General features: G+C 26.2%; 2 protein-coding genes across 2 annotated transcripts in view; both read left to right on the top strand.

Annotated features, from left to right (window-relative positions):
• Window positions 1–3,393: 3,393 nt before the first annotated feature.
• On the top strand, window positions 3,394–17,389 carry LOC100203036 (protein YIPF5). The gene is made up of 5 exons (XM_065814702.1): window positions 3,394–3,676; window positions 9,602–9,636; window positions 9,931–10,041; window positions 12,322–12,506; window positions 17,023–17,389. The coding sequence occupies exons 1-5, from the start codon at window positions 3,442–3,444 to the stop codon at window positions 17,183–17,185; spliced, it is 729 nt and encodes a 242-aa protein (XP_065670774.1). The 5' UTR covers window positions 3,394–3,441; the 3' UTR covers window positions 17,186–17,389.
• A 430-nt stretch (window positions 17,390–17,819) lies between these two features.
• The window catches only part of LOC100214624 (arginine--tRNA ligase, cytoplasmic), a 34,886-nt gene continuing 27,170 nt past the window's right edge, over window positions 17,820–25,535 (top strand). The window contains exons 1-6 of the mRNA XM_065814701.1: window positions 17,820–18,049; window positions 18,248–18,394; window positions 18,580–18,768; window positions 18,849–18,941; window positions 19,023–19,264; window positions 21,834–21,954. Of these exons, the coding sequence (XP_065670773.1) occupies window positions 17,876–18,049; window positions 18,248–18,394; window positions 18,580–18,768; window positions 18,849–18,941; window positions 19,023–19,264; window positions 21,834–21,954 (966 nt within the window). The 5' untranslated portion in view covers window positions 17,820–17,875. The remainder of the gene's footprint in view (window positions 18,050–18,247; window positions 18,395–18,579; window positions 18,769–18,848; window positions 18,942–19,022; window positions 19,265–21,833; window positions 21,955–25,535) is intronic.

Raw genomic sequence — 25,535 nt, 5'->3', positions numbered from 1 at the left:
TTAATATTTTTAAAAAAATGTACTGTTAGGGCTACAGAGCTCATAGAGTAAAAACCGAGCCAACTAGCCCCGGTCTCCCCTATATATATATATATATATATATATATATATATATATATATATATATATATATATATATATATATATATATATATATATATTTAAACTTATATTTTTTGGTAAAACTTTGTTAAAACATACATTACAGACTCAACGTAATTATAGATTTTTATGTTTATAATAATACTAATATTTATAATGGTAATAAAAAAATAATACTAACAGTTCAAAAACATAGCAATGATGAAGCTAATCATGTCAATAAAGTATTTCTTTAGTTTAAGAAAGCAAACTTAAAAAGTTCGGTTTTTAGTCTTTTTTTATTTAAATGTCACTAGCAATGTTAAGTCACGTTTATTTCTACTAAGATTGTTCCAAGACCTTAGTTCAATTATGCAGAATGATTTTGTGACCAGTAATGTTCTTGTTCGACGGTGTCCAAATTGTTAACTGTTTGACAAGTTCTTCCATTTAAGTTATTATTTGTGCGCGTTAAACTTGCGACCCTACCATGAATATGCGCACGCAGTACACGTGTTAAAAAATAAACTGATAAGATTCCTTTATATTTTATTTTGATAATTTCCTTTATTTCCAAAGGTTACTACTGTTTTGTTATTGATTTTTTAAAAAGAAAAACAAAGAAGGTTTTTCTTTGCGTTTATCTAAAAAAGATTAACTTTAATTAGCTTTCTCGAAATACTTTTTTTTTTTTGTATATGGATGTACACTGAATATGATAGCGACACAGTAAACAGATATTTTCAACATTAAATACTTAAAAAAAAAAGATGCATGCAACTACCTTATTTAGACCGTCTGATTGGATAAATAGGTAAGCTATTGTCTACGATAAAAACTTAAACAAAAAGCTAACGTTTACTTTTATACATTGTTATGCGTTGTTAGTTGCCAAATATAAAAGTAACGAAACGAAAGTAACAATATGGTGTTAAAACTTACAACATCTTCAGATGCTGAAAAGTTTAATTGAATAATATTTGGGGTTTTCGATTAGGGTAGATCAACTTTAATAAAATAAAATTTAGATTTAGTATATTTTTGACATGTTAATAGCCGTTGTCTGTAAGAATCAAAAAATCGCCAATACCAATTTATCATTAATTCCTTTTTTTTAACTTTTTTTTTTTTTTTTACATATTTGCTATTTATAATAAATGCAATGACAAACAAAAGTATTTTCTTCTAACAACAAATTGAAAGAATTTGGACCATTTTTGTTTATTTTGTTTGAAGTTATTCTTTAAAATGCAATAACTAGAGTATTAACCATTTAGATTTTTATTTGTATTTGTAAACGCCAAATAAACTGTCCAGCGTCCCTGCTACCAACGGTCGGTAATTAGTAAAAATAACTGAAAATTGTTAACATTTTTAAAAAACCATTTATTTATTAGATTTTCAGATTTCCAAAAATTGTGTGCGTACACTTCACTTCATTCTGCACCCGATAGCAAAGAAATAATGGAGGGGAGGGGGTTGAGTAAAGACGTGTCTTCTAAAATGGAGCTAAACACTACATACGGTTAGCCTTAACTAACTTAAATAAAACTTTATACGTCTGTTGAGAACATAGCAACTCTAGCTTACTATAATTAAAATGAAGCCTTTTAAAACGATATTTAAATTTTAATTCGAAATAAAGCGGCTAATTCAGTTCTTATCTAGCTATTTAAGTTATTCTTTCTTTGAGAAATACCTGAATGAATTGCTGTATATTAACTAAATATAAAAATGAATTTTTTGTAGTACTATAATATTCGTTATTATATCCAAAAAATATTTTAATATATTTGTTACAGCATTAAACTCACTGTTTAAAGTTGCTAGGAAATAAAGAAGGAAGTTAAAGGAAAAAAAACAAACTGTTAAGAGAATTTAAAAAGTTATAAACTATGTAAGTCAGAAAAACATGAAGATTTTTAAGCTTTAATGTTTGTAACATGATTATGTGTTAGGTTCAAGCTTGCCTTATTAAGTAGCTCTAACTTTTTTGCAATTTTTATTGACCATGATATTTAATGTAAAAGACAAAATCCAGTTGGCAACTTTCTGGATTCAGTTTTGAGAATGATATAATTTTTTATTAAAACTATTAAAACTGACTTTTTAGTTTTAAAAGCAATTAATTTATTAATCATTATTAAATGCACTTAGATTTTAGGCATTACTCATGTATAATAGCTAATGAGCAGGCAATATTAACTTGCTTACAGTTTACAATTTAACTTGCTGAAAAAATGTGATAATTTTGCTGTCTGACAACTTTAACACTTTTATTGTATTCAATAGTTTATTTGTAATTTTTTTAAAATATAAGTTTACATATGAATAGATAATTATCGTTTATAATTAAGAGAAAGATGTATTTACAAAAATATTAAATTTTTTTATGTCTAATTATAAATAAAAATTTATAAGCATGTATTTTATATTTATAAACGTTTATTTTATAGTCTTTTTAAATGATAAAATATCTGATTATCATTTTAGTTGCTTGTCTTTTGATTTTCATTTAGTAGTCATGCAATCCATCATTAAACATTTATTTTTTCACTTTACATTTACATATTTCACTTACATTTACATATTTCAAAGAGGTTTTGGCATTTCATTTCAAATGAGAGCAATAATTAAAAAGTTAACTATTTTTATGGAGAATACTTAAATAAACTTTGTTTTTTGTAATCTTTGATTTTAACTAGAAAGGTCTTTATATGTAACAATGAAGTTAAAATCCTAAGTATTATGCAAAAATGAATAAAGTTGTTATACTAATATTATTTAGGAACAAAATTATCTAAAAGTTATTTAACAACAAAATAGCAGTTTTAGTAAATCAATTTTTACTATAAATAAATGTTCTTTTGTGTGTGGGTGTGTTTTTTTTTTGTTGCTTTTTAAAATTTTTCAGTATTTATATATAACTAATATATCTATAACCTTCCCTATAACTAATATTATTAATTAATATAAATTATTAAAATTATTAAAAATTTGGTAATATAATCCCTATAACTAATATTATTAATTAAATAATATAAAATCTTTTTATGTTTATAGAAAACAAACTTACCAATCACTAAATTACCACCCCACTTTAATGTTTATAAAAAGTTACAATAGTACTTTATGTTTTTTTGAATTGGCAATGCAAAAATTTTTGCACTGTACCATGCAAAAAATTCAGTCATACTTGAATAGAAGCTACTTGTATTTCAATAAAAGTTTTTAAAAATTGTTTTAATACAATTGTTATTGATTATAATAGTTTGCTTTATATCAGGGTATTATATAACATAATTATATATCAAAGAATAATTATAATGTAATTATATTACAGTATAAAATAATGTAAAAATGAGTGCTCACTACAATGACAATCAAATGAATTTTTATGATTCTGGTTACAATCAAGATTATAGTCAGCAAAATAATCAACAATATGCGTATGGAAACACTGGCTATGACTCTTATATTCCAAATAATTATTCACCTCAAATGATGCCACAATATAATTATAATCAAATGCAACCTCAATCACATTCCACAGGTGATAGTACAAGTTTTGAAGATGAGCCTCCTTTGCTTGAAGGTAAAATATTCAGGTTTTAAATTCATTTGTTTTTATTTTAGTTTCAATAACTATAAACTTTTTTTATGAAATCTTTACTTAGTGTCTACTTAGTGCTTTTACTTTGTGCAGCTGTGGCACAGTGTTTAGAGTTCTGGCTCAAAACCAAGAGGTCAGAGGTTTAATGCTGGCTCTAGTCCAATAAGCAACATTGGTAAGGAAGGAGGCATAAACTTTCTAGTTAAATCCCCTTCCGCATTGCACTGTGGTAAAATTGTTAAAACTTCTGGGAACACCTTAATAACCACATAAAAAGTCAATATATTTAAGTGTTCTAATAATAAAAAAAAAATATTTTCAATATTTTCTTATTTGTTTTGAAAAGTTCTAAAATAAAGTTGTCATTCAAAAAAATAAAGTGAGCAAATTGTATTTGTATAGTAACAAACTAAATCTGCTAAAAGTATGTGTATTTAAGGAGGTTATGCTTTTTTTTCTTCATTGTTGTTATACTTCTTTCTTGATTCTATGACTCTAAAACACAAATCTTGAAGTACAAGAATGCTGTGTGCAAAAACATATTGGCCGCAGTATTCCAGGAACATATTAAGTTCCAGGGACACTAAATATCTAGTATTCATTGATATTCAAATGGCCTTTTGTGTTGTTATCTTTTTTCTGGTTTCACCAACATTAAAGTGCCACATGTACATTAAAGTTGGTAAACCCCTTTTTTTTGTTTTTTTGTTTTGTTATTCACCTCCTCAAGGCCAAGAAGGCCACTAGAGATGAGGAGGCTACTTAATAGTGGTTATAACCCTCTCTCAACTATATAACTCTGAAACACGAACCTTGACGAACAAGGCTGCGGCACGACCAAACAAGAATAACTAAAAACTTTCTATAAACAGTTACCTGGGTAACTGTTTATAGAAAGGGTAACTTTACATAAATAAAAGGTAACTTTACATAAATAAAAACTTTCTATAAACAGTTACCTGGGACAAATTTAAGATTTATAGTGATAACGAATAGAATCTTGAGTAAGAAAGTGGCAAGCATGATAAAGAGATGCAACCTTAGCAGATGCTAATTTTGCAATTGATTTGATAAATGATTTCTAAGAAAGATCTAAAGTAATAGTCAATCCTAGAAGATGAAGAGTAGACGACTCGAGTACATTATTGTTAATAAATATAAGAAGATCTAGATTATTGTGATAACAATTAGCTAAAAAAAAAGTTTTAACTGAGTTAAAGTTTACCATCCACTGAGAGCCCCATGCTGTAGCAGAAGTGAGATCCTTTTAAAGCTCAAATGCCATCTCCAAGCAATCAGAGAGTGTTGGCTTCTTATCAAGACAAGAATAAATGATAGTATCATCAGCGAACAATGCCACTTTAGATGTAAGAATTTCTTTTTAAATTTATACTAACAATCTCAAGAGATTGTTAGTATAAATTTAAAAAATTATAGGGCCAAGGATAGAACTTTGAGAATCCCTTGAAGTGATAGGGTATGAGGAAGAGTGATGTCCATTGAGGACAACTTTTATACTATGATTGGCAAGGAAGGATTCAATAATCTTAAAGATGTTACCTGGTAAAAAGAGAGCTTATGTTGAAAATTAGCTTGCCAAACAAAAAGTATGCAAAATTTTACTTAAAATGAATGCATTAGCAATTACTTTAAAAAGAACCATGCTTAAACATTACGATTGCTTTCTTCTATAGCGTTATTTATTTTTTAGTTTTCTTATTTTTAAATATTAAAGTGAAGTAATGTTTATTTGTAATTTTAAAAAGAATTTTTTAAGTTTTGCTGAAATATATATAATCTGATAGAATATATAGAATTATCATGTTTGTTATAGTTTTTAGTTTTTATTGTGCGTTTAACAACACCAATAATATGATATTTTTTTAAAACTTATTATTAAATACTTAATATGATATTTTTTTTGAAAATTTAAAAAAAAAAGTCAGGACTGCTTTTATTTTATTTTTAGCTTCTTTTATTTTAATTTCTTCAAGTTTATATGTTTTTTATTTGTAAATAAATTTGAAAAACTAAATTGAGAAAAATTCTTTATTTAGAATCAATGGATAACAGTTTATAATTATTGTATATTAATTATCATTAAGAATCACTGCTTATTAATTATCATTAATTTGCGCGCACTTTGCAAATGCGTAAAAAATTGTTTTTAAGAAATAAAAATTAATTAAACGCAATATGTATCTTTGATATATCTAATAACATATTAACTAGAATAAAAATTATTTGAAAATTAAACTTCCTTATATGACATTTATTTTTTAAATTAAACGTTCGTCATCAAACAAAGATACGAACATCAACATTAATTAAAAAAACGATTTGTCGCAGCTTGATGAGAGATTGTTTGTTAATTAGAAACCTTGCTTATGATAGTAAGAAGGCTGATGGGACAGTAGTTAGACAATTCAGATTGCTCTCCAGAGTTTTTGAAAATAGGGAAACAGATGCCAATTTCCAGCAGGCTGGAAAACAAGACTCAGATAAGCACTTGTTGAATAGTTTTAAAAGTATAGAGGACAGCTCTAGAAAACAGTTCTACATGACTATAACAGGTATGTTGTCTGGGCCATGAGCTGTAGAAGAGTCTAAGCAGGAAATCACTTTAGATACAAAAGCTAGAGTGATACAAAGGTTAGGCAATGGATTAACCTGTTTGTCAGCTATGTCAGGTAGAACACGACTAGTGTAATCAAGAGATGATATTGATGAAAAGTTCTTAGCAAACAATTCAGATTTGTCTTTAGGGGAGGTGACAAAATCTGAGCTATATAAGAGAGGTGGAATAACAGATTTGCCCTTGTTATAGATACTGTTAAAGATTCTCCCGAAGAGAGCCTAATTTTTGGGAATAGCGGGCTTTGGCGTTAGACAAAACCTTTTTACAATGGTTTCTAACAATAGTAAACAGATGTCTGTTTCTGGAAAATTGTTTTGCTGATAGATATGAAATCAGCGGTTTAGATTGGAAATTGCAAGCACAATCAGAGGTAAACCACGGAGTAAAGTGAGGCTTGTATTGGAATTGTTGAAAGGGAATTAAAGATTCTATGTCAGCACGAATCCAAGAACTATGTAAGAAGCACATTTAATAGCAGGAAGACAAAAGATACTTTTAAGTTTAATAAATAAGTACGCAACTGAAAAAAAGTAATAATGTTTTAGCATGGTTTTTACATGTGTTTACAAAAGCATGGGCAATTTTAGTTAAAATGAATGCTTTTGCAATTACTTAAAAAGAAACCATGAAAACATTGCTTTTTTCAAAAGCGTGCTTTTTTTTAATTTTCTTATTATCGTTAAATTAAAGTAATGTTTGCCCTTTTTAAGGTTTTGAATAAATATTTTAAGATTTGCAGAAATATACATAATTTAATAGAATATATAGAACTATTATGTTTATTATAGTTTTTCATTTTTTACTGTGCATTTAACAACACTAGTAATGTGGTATTTTATTATTAAATACTTAATATTATAAATATAATATCATAATAAGTATTTAATTATAACTTAATATAATAACTTATTAAATACTTATTATTATAATATTATTTTTAAATGTTTTTAAAAAGAAATTTCAAAACAACTTTTATTTTTTGAGTTCCCTTTTATTTAAATTTCTTTAATTTTTATTTATAAATAAATAAATTTAACAAACTAAATGGAAAAAAATTCACTATTTTGTATTAATGGATAACAATTTACAGTCGTATTGTATATTAGTTATCATTAATTTGCATCCACTTAACAAATGCACGAAAAATTGTTTTGAATTAAGAAAAAGTTTATAAAATTCAATAAGCATCTTTGATATATCTAATTATTATATATCTTATTAAATAGAATAAAAGTTATATGAAAATAAAACTCCCTTATAATTTGATAACAATTATTTAAATAAAAAAAAAATATGAAAGAATTGAAAATAAAACTGGCTTATTCATGTCCAACAGCATGGGTTTCAAAGTGGAGGTGCACAACCATCAAAGGGGTGCAAGGCTGGTCAACAGATAAACTCTGTTTACCCTTAAAGTCTTTGCCAAGGAGGCCTTCTACATAACAGTAGCCGAATGCATTTAAAGTCTACCCAAGCTGAGTATTTTTATCGAGACACGATCTCTAGCCTTAACTCAACCAAGAGCCCCATGGCAGGGGGTGTTTTAAGTAAGAGTTGACTTCTCCTCGCATTTGCCTCAAAAAACATATCCTACAAGGCAGCAGGACATAAAGCAAGTTGTACTGGGTTCTATGGTACCAGTAGAAGGATAACCTCACCTGACAGCAATTTTGGAGTCTTTTGGAGTGAATATGGTAGTTAGTTCAGAGTCGGTAATTCAATTGATAATGGAGATTCAATAAGAAATTAAGAGTATCTGCAAAACTTTTTAAAAAGCTTTTTTTCAATTCAGTAATACAGGTTATTTCTCTAATATTGAATTTGCAAGTAGTGCTGTATTTCCAGGGTTCATTTCATCCAAAGTTAAAAAATGACTAAAATTTCTTTACATTACAAGGTAATTTGAAATCTGAAAAGCTGGAATAAAATTGTTTATTTTTCAAATTAGTTGATATTTTTCGGAGTTCTTTTTAAGTATATTGTTATGTTAAATCAGGTTTACCAAAAATACAAAATTTTTAATGATCTCCTTTTTTTCTAGCTCTGGTAGATAATCTTTTTTTTATGCTTTTGAAAAGTTCCATCAACTTTTGTCTCAATTCAAAAGTTTTTTTAAATTGAGACAAAAGTTCTCATTTCAAAAAAATATTAAAAAAAAATCTCATCACAGTGTAATAAAACAGACCACCATATAGAGTCATTTTCATCAAGAAATGCCTCAAATTGTTTTTGAGGCATCTGAAATTTCAGTTTTAACTACTGAAGATATGATATTTATCACACCCATAGTCTTTGCTGTTAAATTTTGCTGATGAATGATAAAATGCAACTTAATTGATGACAAGTTGTATTTTGACATTTTGTTTTCCAGTCTGGAAGCAATACCAAAATTTTTCAAATCATTGAGCTGGCATCATTTTGTAATTGAAATTAATCTGTTGTAAGTCAAATTAAACTTTTAAAAGACTTTTTTTTTAAACAAAAAGCCAGAAATGGCCAGAAAAATTGTTATGCCTTGCATAAGATTCTATTAGTAATTCAAATAAATAACAATATTTATCAATACCACAAATAAAAACAGCCACTTAAGCAGTTTGTAACATATTGGTTGATTCATCAATAACTATCAAATAATGTTGAAATGCTTTTATTCTTTCAGCTAATAACAAGCTCAGATCATCAGCAAGATTACTTGTTCTTTGTATAATTGTTTGAGAGATATTATTCAAAATTTTTAACCTTTTACGGCGAATTTGAACACAATTTCAAGAGATTCCCTTAGAAATTTCCTACACTAAATAATTTACAATTTTTAACTTAAAGGTGATGCAGCTTCGTTTAGGTATTGCCCCTTTTTTAACAAATCTTATGGTCCAACTAATTTTTTTTTTCATACCTCATTGACAAACTGATTATAAGTTTTTGAAGGTTTTGAATTATAGTGCATTTTTAAATTATATTCTTTGCACACTGAAACAGATTCATTACATATTTAATATACTAACACCTATTAAGTTCACCAAAAAAATATTTTTTCAATGTTAAAAACACAACATTCCTTGACAATTTTTCGTTGCTTTGGAGATGTCATTTTGGCTAAATTTTCAAAATTAAAAGATTTTCTAAAAACAAAAACTAAGATAGTTGTTGAAAATATTTTATATAAAAAGTTTTTTATGTTTTTTAAGATTGATTCTAATAGAAACGTCACTTAAAAACATGTTTTATAACTTAGTATTATTTTGAAATATTCAAAAACATATTTTTAGAACTTGGCATTAATTTTGATCATATTGGATTAAAGGTTTAAAGTTTTTTATTTTATTTTTATTTAGTTAAGTTAAGATTACTGCTTTTTTATTTTTTTAAATCTAATTAAAGTATTTTTAGAGAATGTTTAAAAAAAATTAATACTTACATAAAATATATTGAAAAAAATAATACATTTGGATAAAAATATATTATAAAATATAATAATATTTAGATATTTAAAATATATTATAAAGTATAATATATTAGATATATAAAATATGTATTATAAAGTGTAATATAATAGATGTTTTTTGTAATGTTTAAAATTTATTTAAATTTTTTTTAGACAAAGTCAGTTTTAAATCCTTTTCAACAACCAGATCCTAATATTATGGATGACACGGATCTTGCTGGACCGCTTGTTTTCTGTTTGGCTTTTGGTGCATTTTTGTTATTGGTAATGTTGTACATATAAAAAATTTTTTTATAGTATTTTTACTATTTATATTTTTAAAATTTGTAAAACTACAAATATTCTAATATGGGTTTGGGTGGATGGTAATAAAGTGATGGTGGTAGGTTAATCAGTTTTTTAAATTAATTGTAACAACAATAGTAAAGTAGCCTCCTTGACTGAAGTGGCCTTCTCGGCCTTGGAGAGGTAAATAAAAAATAAATTAATTAATTAATTGCTATGTAACCATAGAATTGTTATTTGACCTTTTTATACGTTCAAAACAATTTCAAAATGATAAATAGTTAAAATTCAAAGTAATTAAAAAAATTTACCTTTATCTAAAAAGTTTACTATTAAATATATCTTTAGAAAAAGAAAAATCTATTATATAAAGTTAAAATGAAATTATGCTTTTTGAATAGATAAAGATATAGTTCACCAAACAATAGAAATTGCTGTTAGACTAATTAAAGTTTCCTTTTTTTTTTTTCAACATCTTTATCTCTAACAAGGCTGCAAGCAACCACTACTAGAGTTGGAGGTTACTGGAAAAGAAAAAAAAAAGTTTATAGAGCAAGATAACAATTAACAGACAACTTAAAAGATTGCAAATTATATGAATCAAGAAAACAAGATAAAGGAAGCGAATTCCAAAGGACTGATGTTCAAGGAAAAAAACTAAGTTTATAAGAATTTTTAGAGCACTTAGGAACAGTCACAGTAAAAGGATGAGACTTAATTTAATGATGAGTAACACAAGAAAGAATTTTAGTAGCTGGCACAAAAGATGCTAGCTCTTTAGAGCAGTTCCCATTATAGTATTTATAGAAAAGAGTAAGAGAAGCAACATTATGACGATGTGATAATGGTTGGAGGTTGGCAGGTCCTACTATGTTTACAATGCATTTTTGCACCTTTCTAAAAGAGAAAGGGTATTGTTGGAAGATCCACCCCAGATATAACAACAGTTTTTCAAAGAAGAAAGAATTTGGGATTTATAGAGATAAAGAATAGAATCTTAAGTAAGAAAGTGGTAAGTACAATAAAGAGGTGCAACCTTAGCAGATGCTAATTTTGCAATTGATTTGAGATATGGTTTCCAAGAAAGATCTGAAGAAATAGTTAATCCTAGAAGATATAGAGTAGATGACTTATTAAGTACATAAATAATATGTATACCATATGTTACCGTTTATAAATATAGGAAGATCTAGATTATTGTGATAACTATTAGCTGAAAAAAGTTTATCTGAGTTAAAGTTCACCATCCGCTGAGAATACCATGCTGTAACAGAAGCGAGATTCTTTACATCAAAATTTTATCAAAATTTCAAGTTATCACATAAAGAGTTAATTAAAAAGGTGATATCAAAGCATAAAAATTATTTTAAACAATGAAAGAAAAAAAAAAGAACCTGATATGTGCTTTTAAATGTTTTGTAAGAATTCAAATAAAAGTTTTTTTAAGAATGCAAATACCATTCAAATATCCAGTATAACCTTTCTTGTTTTATTTTTTATGAAATAATATTGCACATATTTTTTGGGACAAAAGTTAAATACTTTCTTGTTAAAAAGAATTTTTTGTTTTACGAATTATCAGGCAAATTTTTATTTTAAATAAAATTTGGTAAATATTAAATATAATATCAATAAAGTATTTATAATTCCTGGATTATCTTCTTTTTTTTTTTGCAATTAACCATCAGGCGATCAAATTTATCCATTAGTTTTTCTATATTCTCCTAAAAATTAGACCTTGGTTTGAAATCTATCATTATACATTTTTAAACAATGTCAATGCTGATAAAAACTAGCTCTTTTTAAAATTCTAAGTAACGCTAATTATTTTACTTTAAGTTATATGCCGTTATAAAATGTAGTATTTATAAAATTGACTCATAAATTTCTAATCAAGTATCTATGTTAAAATCCTGCAAAAATGGGCATTTTTAGATAAATCTCATATGGGGTATTTAGAACTAACCAGGGGCTATTCTAAACTGTTTTCGACAGCGACGATTGCATTTGGGCTCTTATTTGGGTGTCGCCCAAAATAAAACTTTTAACTTTATTGAGTTCTTCCTTATCATTTTATATATTTTTATCATCGGCCAAAGAGATCAAATATGCATCTATTAAACAAGTTAATACCTCTTCAATTTCCACCTCTAGTAATATATTTTTATATCATATTTTTAAAAACAGTTGTCTTATTAAAAAAGCATCCTGTGACAGCTTTAATAAAATAAATTATAAAAATAAATGAAATTTTTTTAGTCAGGAAAGGTGCATGGTTTTGGTTATATTTATGGAGTTGGAGTGTTGGGTTCAATTTCAATGTATGCTGTGTTAAACTTGATGAGCATGACTGGTGTTACATTTCAATGCGTAATTAGTGTTCTTGGATATTGTTTGTTACCAATGGTGATTTTATCTGGAGTTTCTGTTGTTTTTACATTGACGTAAATATTTTTTTACTTTTCTATACTTTTCAAATAATCCTATTTTAAACTATACATTTTTTATATTTTTAAGTGTGGCCAGACATTTTAAGTGTGGCCAAACATTTTGTGTATTGTTTTTTTTTTTAATGTGTGGCTACTAGGATTATGACTTTTTTTCAAGTCCATGCTCCTGTACTGTAATTTGATGAACTTTTACCTAAAAAGCACCAAATGAACTATTATTTGCATATCTTTTAAAAAAAGATTTTGACATGACTTGACATAACGATTTTGACAGTACTACTATGTAATACATAATACTAATAATACTATGTAATACATAGTAGTACTTATGTCAAAATCAATTTTTCAATGGCGAGGTGAACTTTTTTCAAAAGATATGCAAATAATAGTTCATTTCGTGTTTTTAAGGTAAAAGTTCATCAAACTACAGTACAGGAGCATAGGATTGAAAAAAGTCATAACTCTAGTGGCTACCTGTAGGTTTAGCCAGACCTTTTGTATATTGTTTAGAAAAATAGTATATTTGCTATCAGGATGATGTACTTAATTGAAAATAAAGGTCACAACAGAAATGTTTAAGAGAACTTTTTTTTCAGTTTTGCTTAAATTGATCTTAGAGCAATAATGAAAACCAGAAAAAAGTTAATATAATAGTTTATTATATTTGTAAAAAAGAAAGGAGTGCCTATTTTTATTATATTTATTATTGTAAAAAAGTGATTATAGCAGGGGAGTGCCTAAAAACAGAAAAATACAAATGTTTGAAAAATAATGTTTTTGTACTTTTATGACAAGTTATTGCTTTTGTAAATAATAGAAACAAAAGTTTTAAATTAATGAATAAGAATGATCAAGTTGTTTATAGTTTTTTTATTTAGATAAAAAAAGTTAATATTTAAGATACAAAAACAAGCAAAAAATTAAAAAACAACTATAAAAGGTAAAATTGTAGATAAAAGCACAAAAATAAATAGTAAGAAAAGCACAAAGGCACCAGCTTATAAAAAAAACATCAGGAAAAAAAATCTGGAATTTTTTAAATTAGTTTAGCTGGTGGCTTTCTCAATTTTTATCTAAAATTTTGTATATTGATGACTGAAAAAATTTAAAACAAATTTAAAAAAAATATATTACAAAAATGTATATTGAAAGTTATATTTACCAATAACTTTGTAGACTTTCAAATAAACTAAAAGTTAGAAAAATAACCAGAACTCCAGATATATTTGGAAAGAATTGAATAATGTGTGTATATATGTCAAAAATTAACTCAAAGTGAAAATTTTAGCATAAAAAATAAAGTGCCTTACTCTACTTTAGTCAACTTCGAACTTTATACATATGTATGTATATAGTTTGAAGAAAAACTTTCCTTATATATACTATATATGGAAAGTTTTTTAAATGAAAAATATTTTTAGGGGTGCCTCAAGACCCTTAAACATTTAATGGGCCCCTAATATTAATAAAAAAATGTTTTTTAAAAGTATGTTTTGTATATATGTCTTGTATATATGTATATATATATATATATATATATATATATATATATATATATATATATATATATATATATATTTATATACATATATATATATATATGTGTGTGTATATATATATATATGTGTGTGTGTGTATATATATATATATATATATATATGTGTGTGTGTGTGTATGTATATATATATATATATATATATATATATATATATATATATATATATATATATATATATATATATATACGTATATATATATATATATATGTGTGTGTGTGTATATATATATATATATATATATATATATATATATATATATATATATATATATATATATATATATATATATATATATATATGTATATATATATATATATATATATATATATATATATATATATATATATATATATATATGCATATATCATATCTCAAATATATTAGTGATTGATAAAACAGGAAATTCGCTAATATAAAAGTTTCCAAAATTTTGGATATACTAGTTCGATTCCAAAACCAAAATTTCAGATATACTAGTTCAATACCAAAACCAATACTACCGCAAACCAGAAATTTACCAAAACTAAAACCGAAATTTCAGCTAAACAAAATTAGTTTTATTAGAGAATGTTAACTAAAAAGCAGTTTTCCGTTTTTTATTTATTTAGATTTGTTGTTGTTTTACATTTGTTGTTAATTTTTTTTGCAACTTCTTTATATAATAATAAATTAATAGTCATAAATAAATACTAGGAAAAATACAACTACATATAGAAAATCTATAAAAAGAACTAATAGATTACATCCACAAAATTCTATCCTTGTTCACTTTCTATTTAAAATATTTAAACCAAATTTTTTTTTATTTATTTGCGATTTTGATATTTTTAAGAAGCAGATGAATACTAGGCACCAGCGATTTTCAACTTTTTTCAGAAAAATCAATTGTTTCAAGCCAGACTGCCTTTATTAGACTATAAATCTATAATTATGTAAATAAAACATCTATAAAAAAAATGGTTTTAAATGCAACTTATTTGGGTTTAAACAAAAAAAAAAAAAAAATTCAGAAATTTTTGTTTTTAAGTAAAAAAAAAAAAAACATTCATCTTTTTACCCTTAAAAACTTTAACTTAATGCAGAAAAATTATAAACTTCTGCTGGAATTTTTTTTTGCTTTGCTTACATTTATTTATGACTTTTTGTAATTCTACAAAAAAAGTCGTTTTTTTGTAGAATTACAAAATTCTTACAAAAATAAGATTGCTACTAGTTACCTTCAAATAAGATTGCTACTAGTTACCTTCAAATAAGATTGCTACTAGTTACCTTCAAATAAGATTGTTACTAGTTACCTTCAAATAAGATTGCTACTAGTTACATTTAAATTTCTTTTTTATTTTCAAGAACTCTCATTTTCTTATAAATTATCTCTTGCAGCTTGAAGCAAATTAATACAAAAAATTACTGGTACCTAGTGGATATGCGCTATTTACAAACTAAGAAGTTATTTAATTTGTTAACGATGGGCTGAAAATTTCATTTAGAACTGGTAAAATATTGTTTGGTTAGTCAAATTTAACAGTTTTTCTAACTATTAAAATTAATTATTTTTCTAAATTAAATAAAAATTTAAAATTATACAAAATTTTTGGTTTGGTATTGGTTCAAATTGAAATTTTCAAATTGAGTTTCGACCAATCACTAATGGCTTTCGTAAAGTCCTGGCCATAATTCTATTGAACATCCATGAAACAATAATCAATAAATTTCAGGTCAAAAATCAACAACTACACACACACACACACACACACCTATATATATATATATATATATATATATATATATATACATATATATATATATATATATATATATATATATATATATATATATACATATATATATATATATATATTTATATATATATATATATGTGTGTGTGTGTGTGTACTTGTTGATTTTTGACCTGAAATTTATTGATTCATGGATGTTCAATAGAATTATGGCCAGGACTTTACGAAAGCCATTCCATTTTTTGGAATTTTTTTGTCCATTATGCCATCAATCAAATGGATAGGACCGACACAATCTCTATTGAAGCAACCCCAGACCATAATGTTTCCACCTCCATGATTTACTGTTGGTAGCTGGTATTTAGGATCGTTTCTATGACCTTTAGGTTGACAAACATATCTAATACCATCAGATCCAAATAATATAAACTTAGATACATCACTAAAAAGTACTTTTGACTATTGTTCTCTTGACCAATTCAAATGTTCATTAGCAAATCTCAAGCGTGCTTTTTGATTCTTTATTGAAAAAAAGGTTTCTTTGTGGGATGTCTTCCAAATAGATTTGCACACACATACACACACAAATATAAAAAAAGTAGTAGTTGCTGAAATTTATTTTTAAGGTTTATGTAAATATTAAGAAAACTTAATTTGTTAAAATAGCATGGTGATTAGTATTATAAATACGATTATTATTTCCCAAAATTTGTTAAATAAGTAAACTGAGTTATTAAAAATAAACTGAGTTATAAACTATTAAATAATCTTGTACTTTAACAAACAAGTTTTTTTATTTATACAGTATAAATTTAAAAGTTGTGATAATAAAATATTATTCATAAATTATCTGAAAGTAAGAACTTTATCAATTAATGCACACCAAATCTTTAAATCATTATATGGTAAAAGTTATTTAAAATGCAAATGATTAAAAGTAATCAAAAGTTTCAGGGATGTCTTCTCAAAATAAAGTGAAGAGTATGGATTGAAGTATTATATTGATAATATTTTGCAACAAATAGTTTTTTTCAAAAAAAGCATGTTTTTTTTTGGTTCACAGTATGTTTTTTCAAAAACATGTTTTTAATTTTTTTGTTTTCTGTTTTGTGTTTTTTATTACAAAATGTTTTACTACCATTTTGTATTGTAGTCCTTTAGTAAAACATAAATTGGTAATCAAATCATTTTTTTATTTTAATTATTATTTTTTAGAGGTTCTATTGGAACTATACTTACCGGTCTAGTAATATTATGGTGCAGCATATCAGCTTCTAAGTTGTTTGTTACTGTTCTTGCAATGGACCATCAACAACCATTAGTAGCTTATCCTTGTGCTTTGCTGTACGGTGTATTTGCGCTACTAACTGTATTTTAGACATTTTGTAAAAATGCTTTTTCAATGAATATACTTAAATTAACTAATAAAAAATTGTTCTTTAAAGTTTCAACATTTTGTGGAAGATATTTATTAATTTTCTATTGAACAGAGTTTGATGTATTTTTAAATGTTACTGTATTTATTTAAATCACTTAAATTTTAATGTTAATTAGGGAGTTTTTAATAATTGTTTCTATTTAATTGCTTTTGTTTTCAGTTTTTGTTGCGCTTTATTTTATCAGCAAATTTATATATTTATATAACTATCTTGTTTGATAGTTATGTCTATTTTGCCTTTCTAACTGTTTAATATTGTCCAATGTTAAATGAAATTAGGCTATTTGGAATTTTTTTGTTTGTTTAAGTATGCTCGCTTGTTTAGTTATATCTACTTGATCGGCTCTTCTTTCTTGTTAAATAGTTTTGATTTTCTATTTGTTCTTGCTTGTTTATTTTTTTCTGTTCAATGGCTCAATAATTTTTTATTTCTTAATCCTTTCACTTTTTAGTTTATTTATTCTCATATTACTTTATTTTATTTTTATCTAGTGTATTTTATACATTTATATATTTACTTGGTTAGTTATCATTATTTTATACTTGATTAGCTATACACCTTTTTACTTAGTATATATTTAGTTATCTAAAGTATTTCATTTCTATCTTGGTAAAATTGCTTAGTATTTAATGCAAATTATAGTCAAAAACGTCCACTGTGCAAATTTTAGTTTCTTTAAACAACCCAAGTCTTTTTATCTTGTTAAAAAACTTTTTCAGTTTCAAACAGATTTTTATTGGTACATTCCTTTAAGAATGACTTCTTCTATGATATCAGACATTTCAAGACACACAGTTAAACATGTAAGTATATTATTATTGAGGTTTTTTTTTGTTTTGTTTTTTAAATTTACCATATTAGATTTTCAAATTTTATGATTTTTATAATCTTTGGAGTTGAAAAGTGGTGATGATGATTATGATGATGACGAGGAACCTTTTTTTTTTTTTGATGATAATCATAAATAATAATAGTGATCTGTTAAAAATCTGCTTTTTTAGGAGAATGATGTAGTTCAACTTAAAAAGGAAATTCATAATCTTAAACATATATTAAATAATGTAGTTGAAGATGACTGCTCTGTTGAACTGAATGAGCTGCGCACCAAAAATGCAAAGTTACTTTATCAAAAAACTCAGTTAGAACGGGTCAGCATATGAGTTTTTGCTTCTGAATAATGTTTATTTATGATAATTATATTGTTTGATTATGATTGGTTACAAGAATAATTTTGACGTTACAATTGGTTAAGATAATATTTGTATTGTTTGGTTGTGGTTGGTTAATATGATATATAAAGTGTTACTGTAATACAAAAATGTTCTCTAATTAGGCTTTAATTCAAGAGAAAAATGTTTCCGCTTCAAAAATGACCAATATTCAAACAGCATTGAATCTTTTGTTTGAAACAGCAATATGTAATGCGTTTCCTGAATTTATTAATCCACCTGTTTCTCTGACTGTAGCTCAAAATTCAAATTTTGGAGACTATCAATGCAATAGTGCTATGGCAATTGCAAAGGTTAGTCTATCAACAAAAAGAAATCTTTTTTTTCCCCTTTTTTTTATTTTATGAAAGTTTAAACTTAGTTTAAAATTTAGCTGGCAGAAAAAAAGCATGGGAAGAAATTGTCTCCTGTAGTAATTGCTGAAAAGATATTAGAAAATCTTCCTTCAAATCCAGTTGTAAAAGAGGTAAACTCTTATTAGGATAATGATTAAAAGAAAGGTTTTCATATAAATAAAAAAATATTGTTTTTTTTATTTTATTTATAGGTTTCAATTGCTGGTCCTGGTTTTATTAATATAATACTAGAAAAACGTTTTGTTTGTGATATACTTAATAAAGTACTTCATGAAAAAGTTCATCCTCCTGGTGTTGGGAAGAGAAAAAAAGTTATAATTGATTTTTCCTCACCAAATATTGCTAAAGAAATGCATGTTGGACATTTACGTTCAAGCATAATTGGTGAAAGCTTGGCAAGACTTCTTGAATTTTTAAATCATGACGTATTAAGGTAACATAAAAAGTGTCAAAACTGCACATCTCCCCACAACTATGACTAAAAAAACTCAAAAACCTAATGAACATGATAATTCTTTTCCCAAAGATGAGAGCAGCCGATGCTTTAAATAACATGTCACAACTAAAAATCACAGACAAACATTGTAGTTTCAATATATATGTCTAGCAATGTTTTAAATATTTATAAATTTACCAATTTTAGTCCCCGATTCCAGGTACCTGGAAAAAATCCCAAATCCGGGTACCCAGCACCGAGTCCATTTTAAAAAGTTGGGAATAAAAGTTTGTGAAATCTCAGCACTGAATTGTTTTCACAAAATAATGCTGATTAATATGCGCTATTTAAGTTTGCCTAAATATATCATGTTTCATTTTAATAAATAACTATATTTACACTCAAGGTCACAAATTCAAATTACGCAAATTAAAGTGTAAACTCGATGCCTGTAAATATTATTTTTCCCTCAGAGTTGTTAATATTTAGAATAACTTGCTGTCTGACGTGGTTAATACCAAAAACATCAAGCGTTGAAAAATTAAAGTTAACTTTATGAACTCCAAAAAATACTGTTATGGCTAACTAATTTTTGTTTTATAAATGTGGTATTACATATAATACATATTTTTTTGTAATTTATTGCTAAAGAAGTACCTGAGAAAATAGCTGAAATACCAGGTCCAAACTAGGTACTGGACACATTACTAAATATACTGTAGTCTCTTTTTTTTTCAGAACTTAACTAAACACGTCTAAAAGCGTACTCTTTTTTTGATTTGCATCCAAATGAGAACAAAGCGTTTATTTTTAGTCACTTTTTCATGGAAAATATCCAAAAGTTAACTATGTACAATATGCTGCAACAAAAGGAGAACGATATAGAACAAGAAAAGTTTTAAAACATTATAAAAGTTGATCGGTAAGAAGAATTGTGTTTCACAGTATACTTTAACCATGAGATTCAATGTTTCTCAGTAGTATATTTCCAAAAGTATTAACAAAAAGACTAGCCTTCATTATTGTAAAAAAACTAAAGCGCCAAAAAAAATATTGGCTCAAAAAGCAGCTATGCACTCTAAATGCCAAAAATTGGATGCACTTTTTTGGAAAAAATTTTTGATCCTTGATCGCGAGTTATGTTTTCCTTTATGCAACACTGGCAATGCTTTCTGGCAATGCAGGGTAATATAGTTCTAATCCAGATGCAATGCCTAATGAGGTAAAACTTAAAAGAAAAGACAAATACAAGACAAAATTATTAGTTTGGATATCCTTGTCCGAGAAAAGAGTCTCATAATTACATTGCTCCTTTGGGCCAAGAAGTCGTCAGGGATGTGTACATTTCCAAATACCTGGTTAAATTAAAGAAGTTCATCAATCAGGTTCACAAAAACGATGAGATTGTGTTTTAGCCTGATTTAGCTTCTGCACAATATTCAAATAAGTTCAAGATTACCTAAAATTCAAAAATATTGAATACATGCTGAGACAAAAATCCTGCTTAATGTGCCTGAAATGCGCCCAATAGAGGATTTTTGAGGAAATCACGTACATTGGCTTGGGGTGGATATGTTCACAAGAGTTTAAGTGTTTGCCGAAATGGACTGATAAACAAATAATTTTTTTTATAATTTTATAAAACACAAGTTTCTAGTAATTATGCTTTTTAAATTAATAAAATTGATAATCCATTTAAAAGATACTTATTTTCAAAGTTTGTCCAGGTTTTTAGTTGTGATATGTTATAATTTAGTGGCTTTAGTAAATATCATAATGGTTTCAAACAAGCCATAGATAAGTTATTAGTTGTTTTTTTTTTTTATGCCTATTCTTTTTTTAATTTTTCTGGAAATAGTATTTTGGTTTGATATAAAAATGTTAAAAAATGCATATTAAAAAATTTTCCTGTAATATTTTTTTAAAGGTAGATACAGGCCTTTCTTTGAGACAAGGTTTTTTTTTTTTAATATTTTTGCATCCCCTTATATGTTCTATATAATAAAATATACATGCTTTTGTAAAGCACAATTCAAAAAAAAACAGTGAAAAAAAAAGTTTAAAAAACAATTATAAAAAGTTAAACTTTTTATTTTTTGTTATTAAAATGCAATAAAATCTAAAATAGTTAATAGTTAAATAGTAGTTTGCGTATAAAATTTTTTTAATTTTTGCTATTTTGAGAGACATTTAAAAACGTTTTTTTTTTGATAACTTTTTACTATTATTGTCCTATAAAACAAAAGATTATTAGTTACCCTTTTTTGTATTCTACATTTATACTTTACAAAACTGAGTAAAAAAGTTGAAGTAGAATTAATTGACAAGTTGTTTGAACTGATACATTGAGCATTTCTCATTTTCACACAAATTTTATAAAATTTGAACCATTTTTTGATTGAAAATTTTTATAATAAGAGTATTAAACTTTTTTTATAATTACACCTGATGATTTATAAACATATTGTGTCTGTTCAAGCACAGTAATATGCCGTTTTTTTACTTTTTCTTTACAAATTTTTTGCCAAATTAATTTTATTGTATTTTTTATCATAATATTATCTAGGTTAAATCATGTTGGTGACTGGGGTACACAATTTGGGATGCTTATTGCACACCTAGAAGATAAATTTCCAAACTTTAAAGAAGTTTCTCCTCCAATTGAAGATTTACAAAGTTTTTATAAAGTAATTTTTTTTAACGTAAATTCCTTGATTAATGAAATAATCAAATGATTTTATTATTAATTTAAAAGCAGGTCTGGGTCTAGAACTCAGTCATGAAAAAACAAGAACAAAGCAGTGTATAGCATTACTGGATTGTGGGGTATTGAGTGTGTGCCTTTATAATTGCAAACAGTTAAGGTGTAATTGATCTAGTTTTTCTTAATGTTCAATGATGAAAATGCTTAAATACTATAAAAAATACAATAAGGAGTGAGTATCAACAAGGGGCAACAAAAAAAATGCTGCCCTGTAAATTTTTCTCATAAAATATTTTTATTTAAGTTTATTAAAATAGCTATTGAAACTTTTTTTCTTGGTTAATTTAGTTCTCCAAGAAAACCTATTGGTCACACTATCTAGGAATATGGTCAGAGCAGGAATCGAATTTTGTTGATTTAAGGCTCTAACCATTGAAAGCATCATTTGTTTTTATTGGCATATATGCCTAATAATAAATAAGATCAGAAAATTTTCACAATTCAAAAGTTGCAATAGTTAAGAAAATGTTGGTCAGGTCTTTTTTTTTTTTTTTTTTTTTTTTTTCTAGGTATAATTCGTCTAGATATTACAAGACCCATACCTGACTTGTTTAGTTTATATGTCTGGGTCTAGCATATTTTAGGTCCATTATAACAAGACCCAGAACTGTCTATTGTTAAACCTGATGAAAACAATCTAGTCCAAAATTAAAGGTCTTACTAATAATGCGAAAACATTAATTCAATTTTGATCCAGACTTAAATTACAAAGTAAATTAAAGCTACAAAATTAAAAATACAACAACTTTTTTATAAGTATCTTTATTGTAAACCTTTTTTAATTATAACTATCATGTTCTCTATTACATCCTGTGTTTCTTAATTACAACTTTCATGTTCTCAATTACATCCTGTGTTTCTTTATTACAACTTTTGTGTTCTCAATTACATCCTGTGTTTCTTTATTACAACATGTTTTCAATTAAATCTTAAAAATTTGTAGCAAATATCTATATAAGATTCAGATTTATTTTATTATCATAAAATTTCTGACAAAATTAAAAAAACAAAAAGTTTAAAAATCTGTAAAAATAATCTGAAAAAAACGATAAATGGAATTTTAAAGTTCATACAAAAACATTTCAGTTTTTAAGTACTCATTTATATACAAGTACTACATTTTTTAAAGTAATACGTTTAATTATTTAACAATAATCTAGATCTTTATCTAGAGTTAAAATAATCTAGAGTTTTATCTGAGTTAAAGTTTACCAGCCACTGAGAGCCCGGTGCTGTTGTAGAAGTGGGATCTTTTTCAAACTCAAATGCTCCCTCCAAGCAATCATAGAGTGTTGGCTTTTAATCAAGACAAGAATAAATGGTAGTATCATCAGTGAATTCTAAAAGATTGTTAATATTAATTAAAAAGTATATAGAGCGAATAGTAGAACCTTGTGTAATCACAGAAGTTACAGAAAATGAAGAAGAGTGCTGTCCATCAAGGACAACTTTTATACTACAATTAATCTTAAAGATGGAACTTAATACGCTCTAAGAATAAAGCTTATGGAGAAACATGCCAACCTTTATCAAGGCTTTAAAAATGCAGAGAGCGATAGCCCTAACCTCTCCAAATCTTTTAACAAATCAGCAGTAGAATTAGAAGATCAAAATCCATATTGATGATCAGAAAGTAAGTTGTTAAATTCAAAATGAGAGGTTAGGTGTTTATTAATTAAAAACTCAAAAACCTTGCTTACAATAGTAAGAAGACTAACGAGATGGTAGTTAGACAGGTCAGATCACTCTCCAGAATTTTCAAAAATAGGGATGCTGCTTTTCAGTGAACACTTAAACTATAACAGGTATGTTGTCTGGACCACAAGCTGTAGAAGTGTCTAAGCAGAAAATCACTATAGATACAGAAGTTAAAGTAATATAATGTCAAGCAATGTCAAGCATTTGATCAGCCTGTTTGTTAGCTATATCAGTTAGGATGTGATTATTGGAATCAAGAGGTAAAAAAGATAAAAACTTGTATCTTATCTCTTTTTATCATGGTTTTTGTTTTTGCATTATTTTTTGTATATTACTATGTGTTTTTTGTATATTACTGTTAGTTGTTATCATTTCATCTCATATGTATTTAATAAATTTTCTTCCTTTATTATTTTGTACTCTCTTAAAAGTATGTTGTTGCACAAATTCAGAAGGTTTTTGAATGTTTGGCTTCTCTGTAGTGAGGTCTGTTTTATTGTAATAATGACTGACATGATGTAGCCCTCAGGCGATGATAAAGATGCATCCCTGAGAAGTGATGCTAGCCAATTTGATCAGGTTCTCTGAAACATCATTGGTAAATATATTATGGCCCTGAAGATGGAATTTCATCATCTTAATTTTTTTTTTTTTTAACATCTTTGCTTCCAACAAGGTTGCAACAAGTAACACAAGAATGAATTTTAGTAGATAGCACAAGAGGCGCTAGCTCTTTAGAGCAGTGTCCGTTATAGTATTTGTAGAAAAGAGAAAGAGAAGCAACATTATGACGATGTGATAAAAGTTGGCTGCAAGAGCACGTCTGCAATCTAAGGGAGTTGTGTAGAGTGTCAACTTGATAATCTGCCATCGTATGGTTCAACTCCCACTAAAAACCTATAATATTTTTTTCTTTTTTTCATCAAGTTTCTTTCAGACTATACGCATGGGTCAAGAATCTGAGTTTATCATTTGTATGTGCTTATACTTTTTAAATATATTTATTAAACTCTTTACTATTGTCTATATTTTGTTCTGAACATTTGTTCAATATATCTTTTTAAAATGTTTACTTTTTCACTCTTCCTAATTTTTTCTTTGTTTCACTTGGGCTATACATTTAATTCACTTGGACTATACATTTAATTCACTTGGGCTATACATTTAATTCACTTGGGCTATACATTTAATTCACTTGGGCTATACATTTAATTCACTTGGGCTATACATTTAATTCACTTGGGCTATACATTTAATTCACTTGGGCTATACATTTAATTCACTTGGGCTATACATTTAATTCACTTGGGCTATACATTTAATTCACTTGGGCTATACATTTAATTCACTTGGGCTATACATTTAATTCACTTGGGCTATACATTTAATTCACTTGGGCTATACATTTAATTCACTTGGGCTATACATTTAATTCACTTGGGCTATACATTTAATTCACTTGGGCTATACATTTAATTCACTTGGGCTATACATTTAATTCACTTGGACTATACATTTAATTCACTTGGGCTATACATTTAATTCACTTGGGCTATACATTTAATTCACTTGGGCTATACATTTAATTCACTTGGGCTATACATTTAATTCACTTGGGCTATACATTTAATTCACTTGGACTATACATTTAATTCACTTGGGCTATACATTTAATTCACTTGGGCTATACATTTAATTCACTTGGGCTATACATTTAATTCACTTGGGCTATACATTTAATTCACTTGGGCTATACATTTAATTCACTTGGGCTATACATTTAATTCACTTGGGCTATACATTTAA

Source organism: Hydra vulgaris, chromosome 12, assembly GCF_038396675.1.
Source record: "Hydra vulgaris chromosome 12, alternate assembly HydraT2T_AEP".
Taxonomy (NCBI): domain Eukaryota; kingdom Metazoa; phylum Cnidaria; class Hydrozoa; order Anthoathecata; family Hydridae; genus Hydra; species Hydra vulgaris.
Note: the sequence above shows the minus strand (reverse complement) of the source record. Positions and strands in the feature narration are given on the sequence as shown.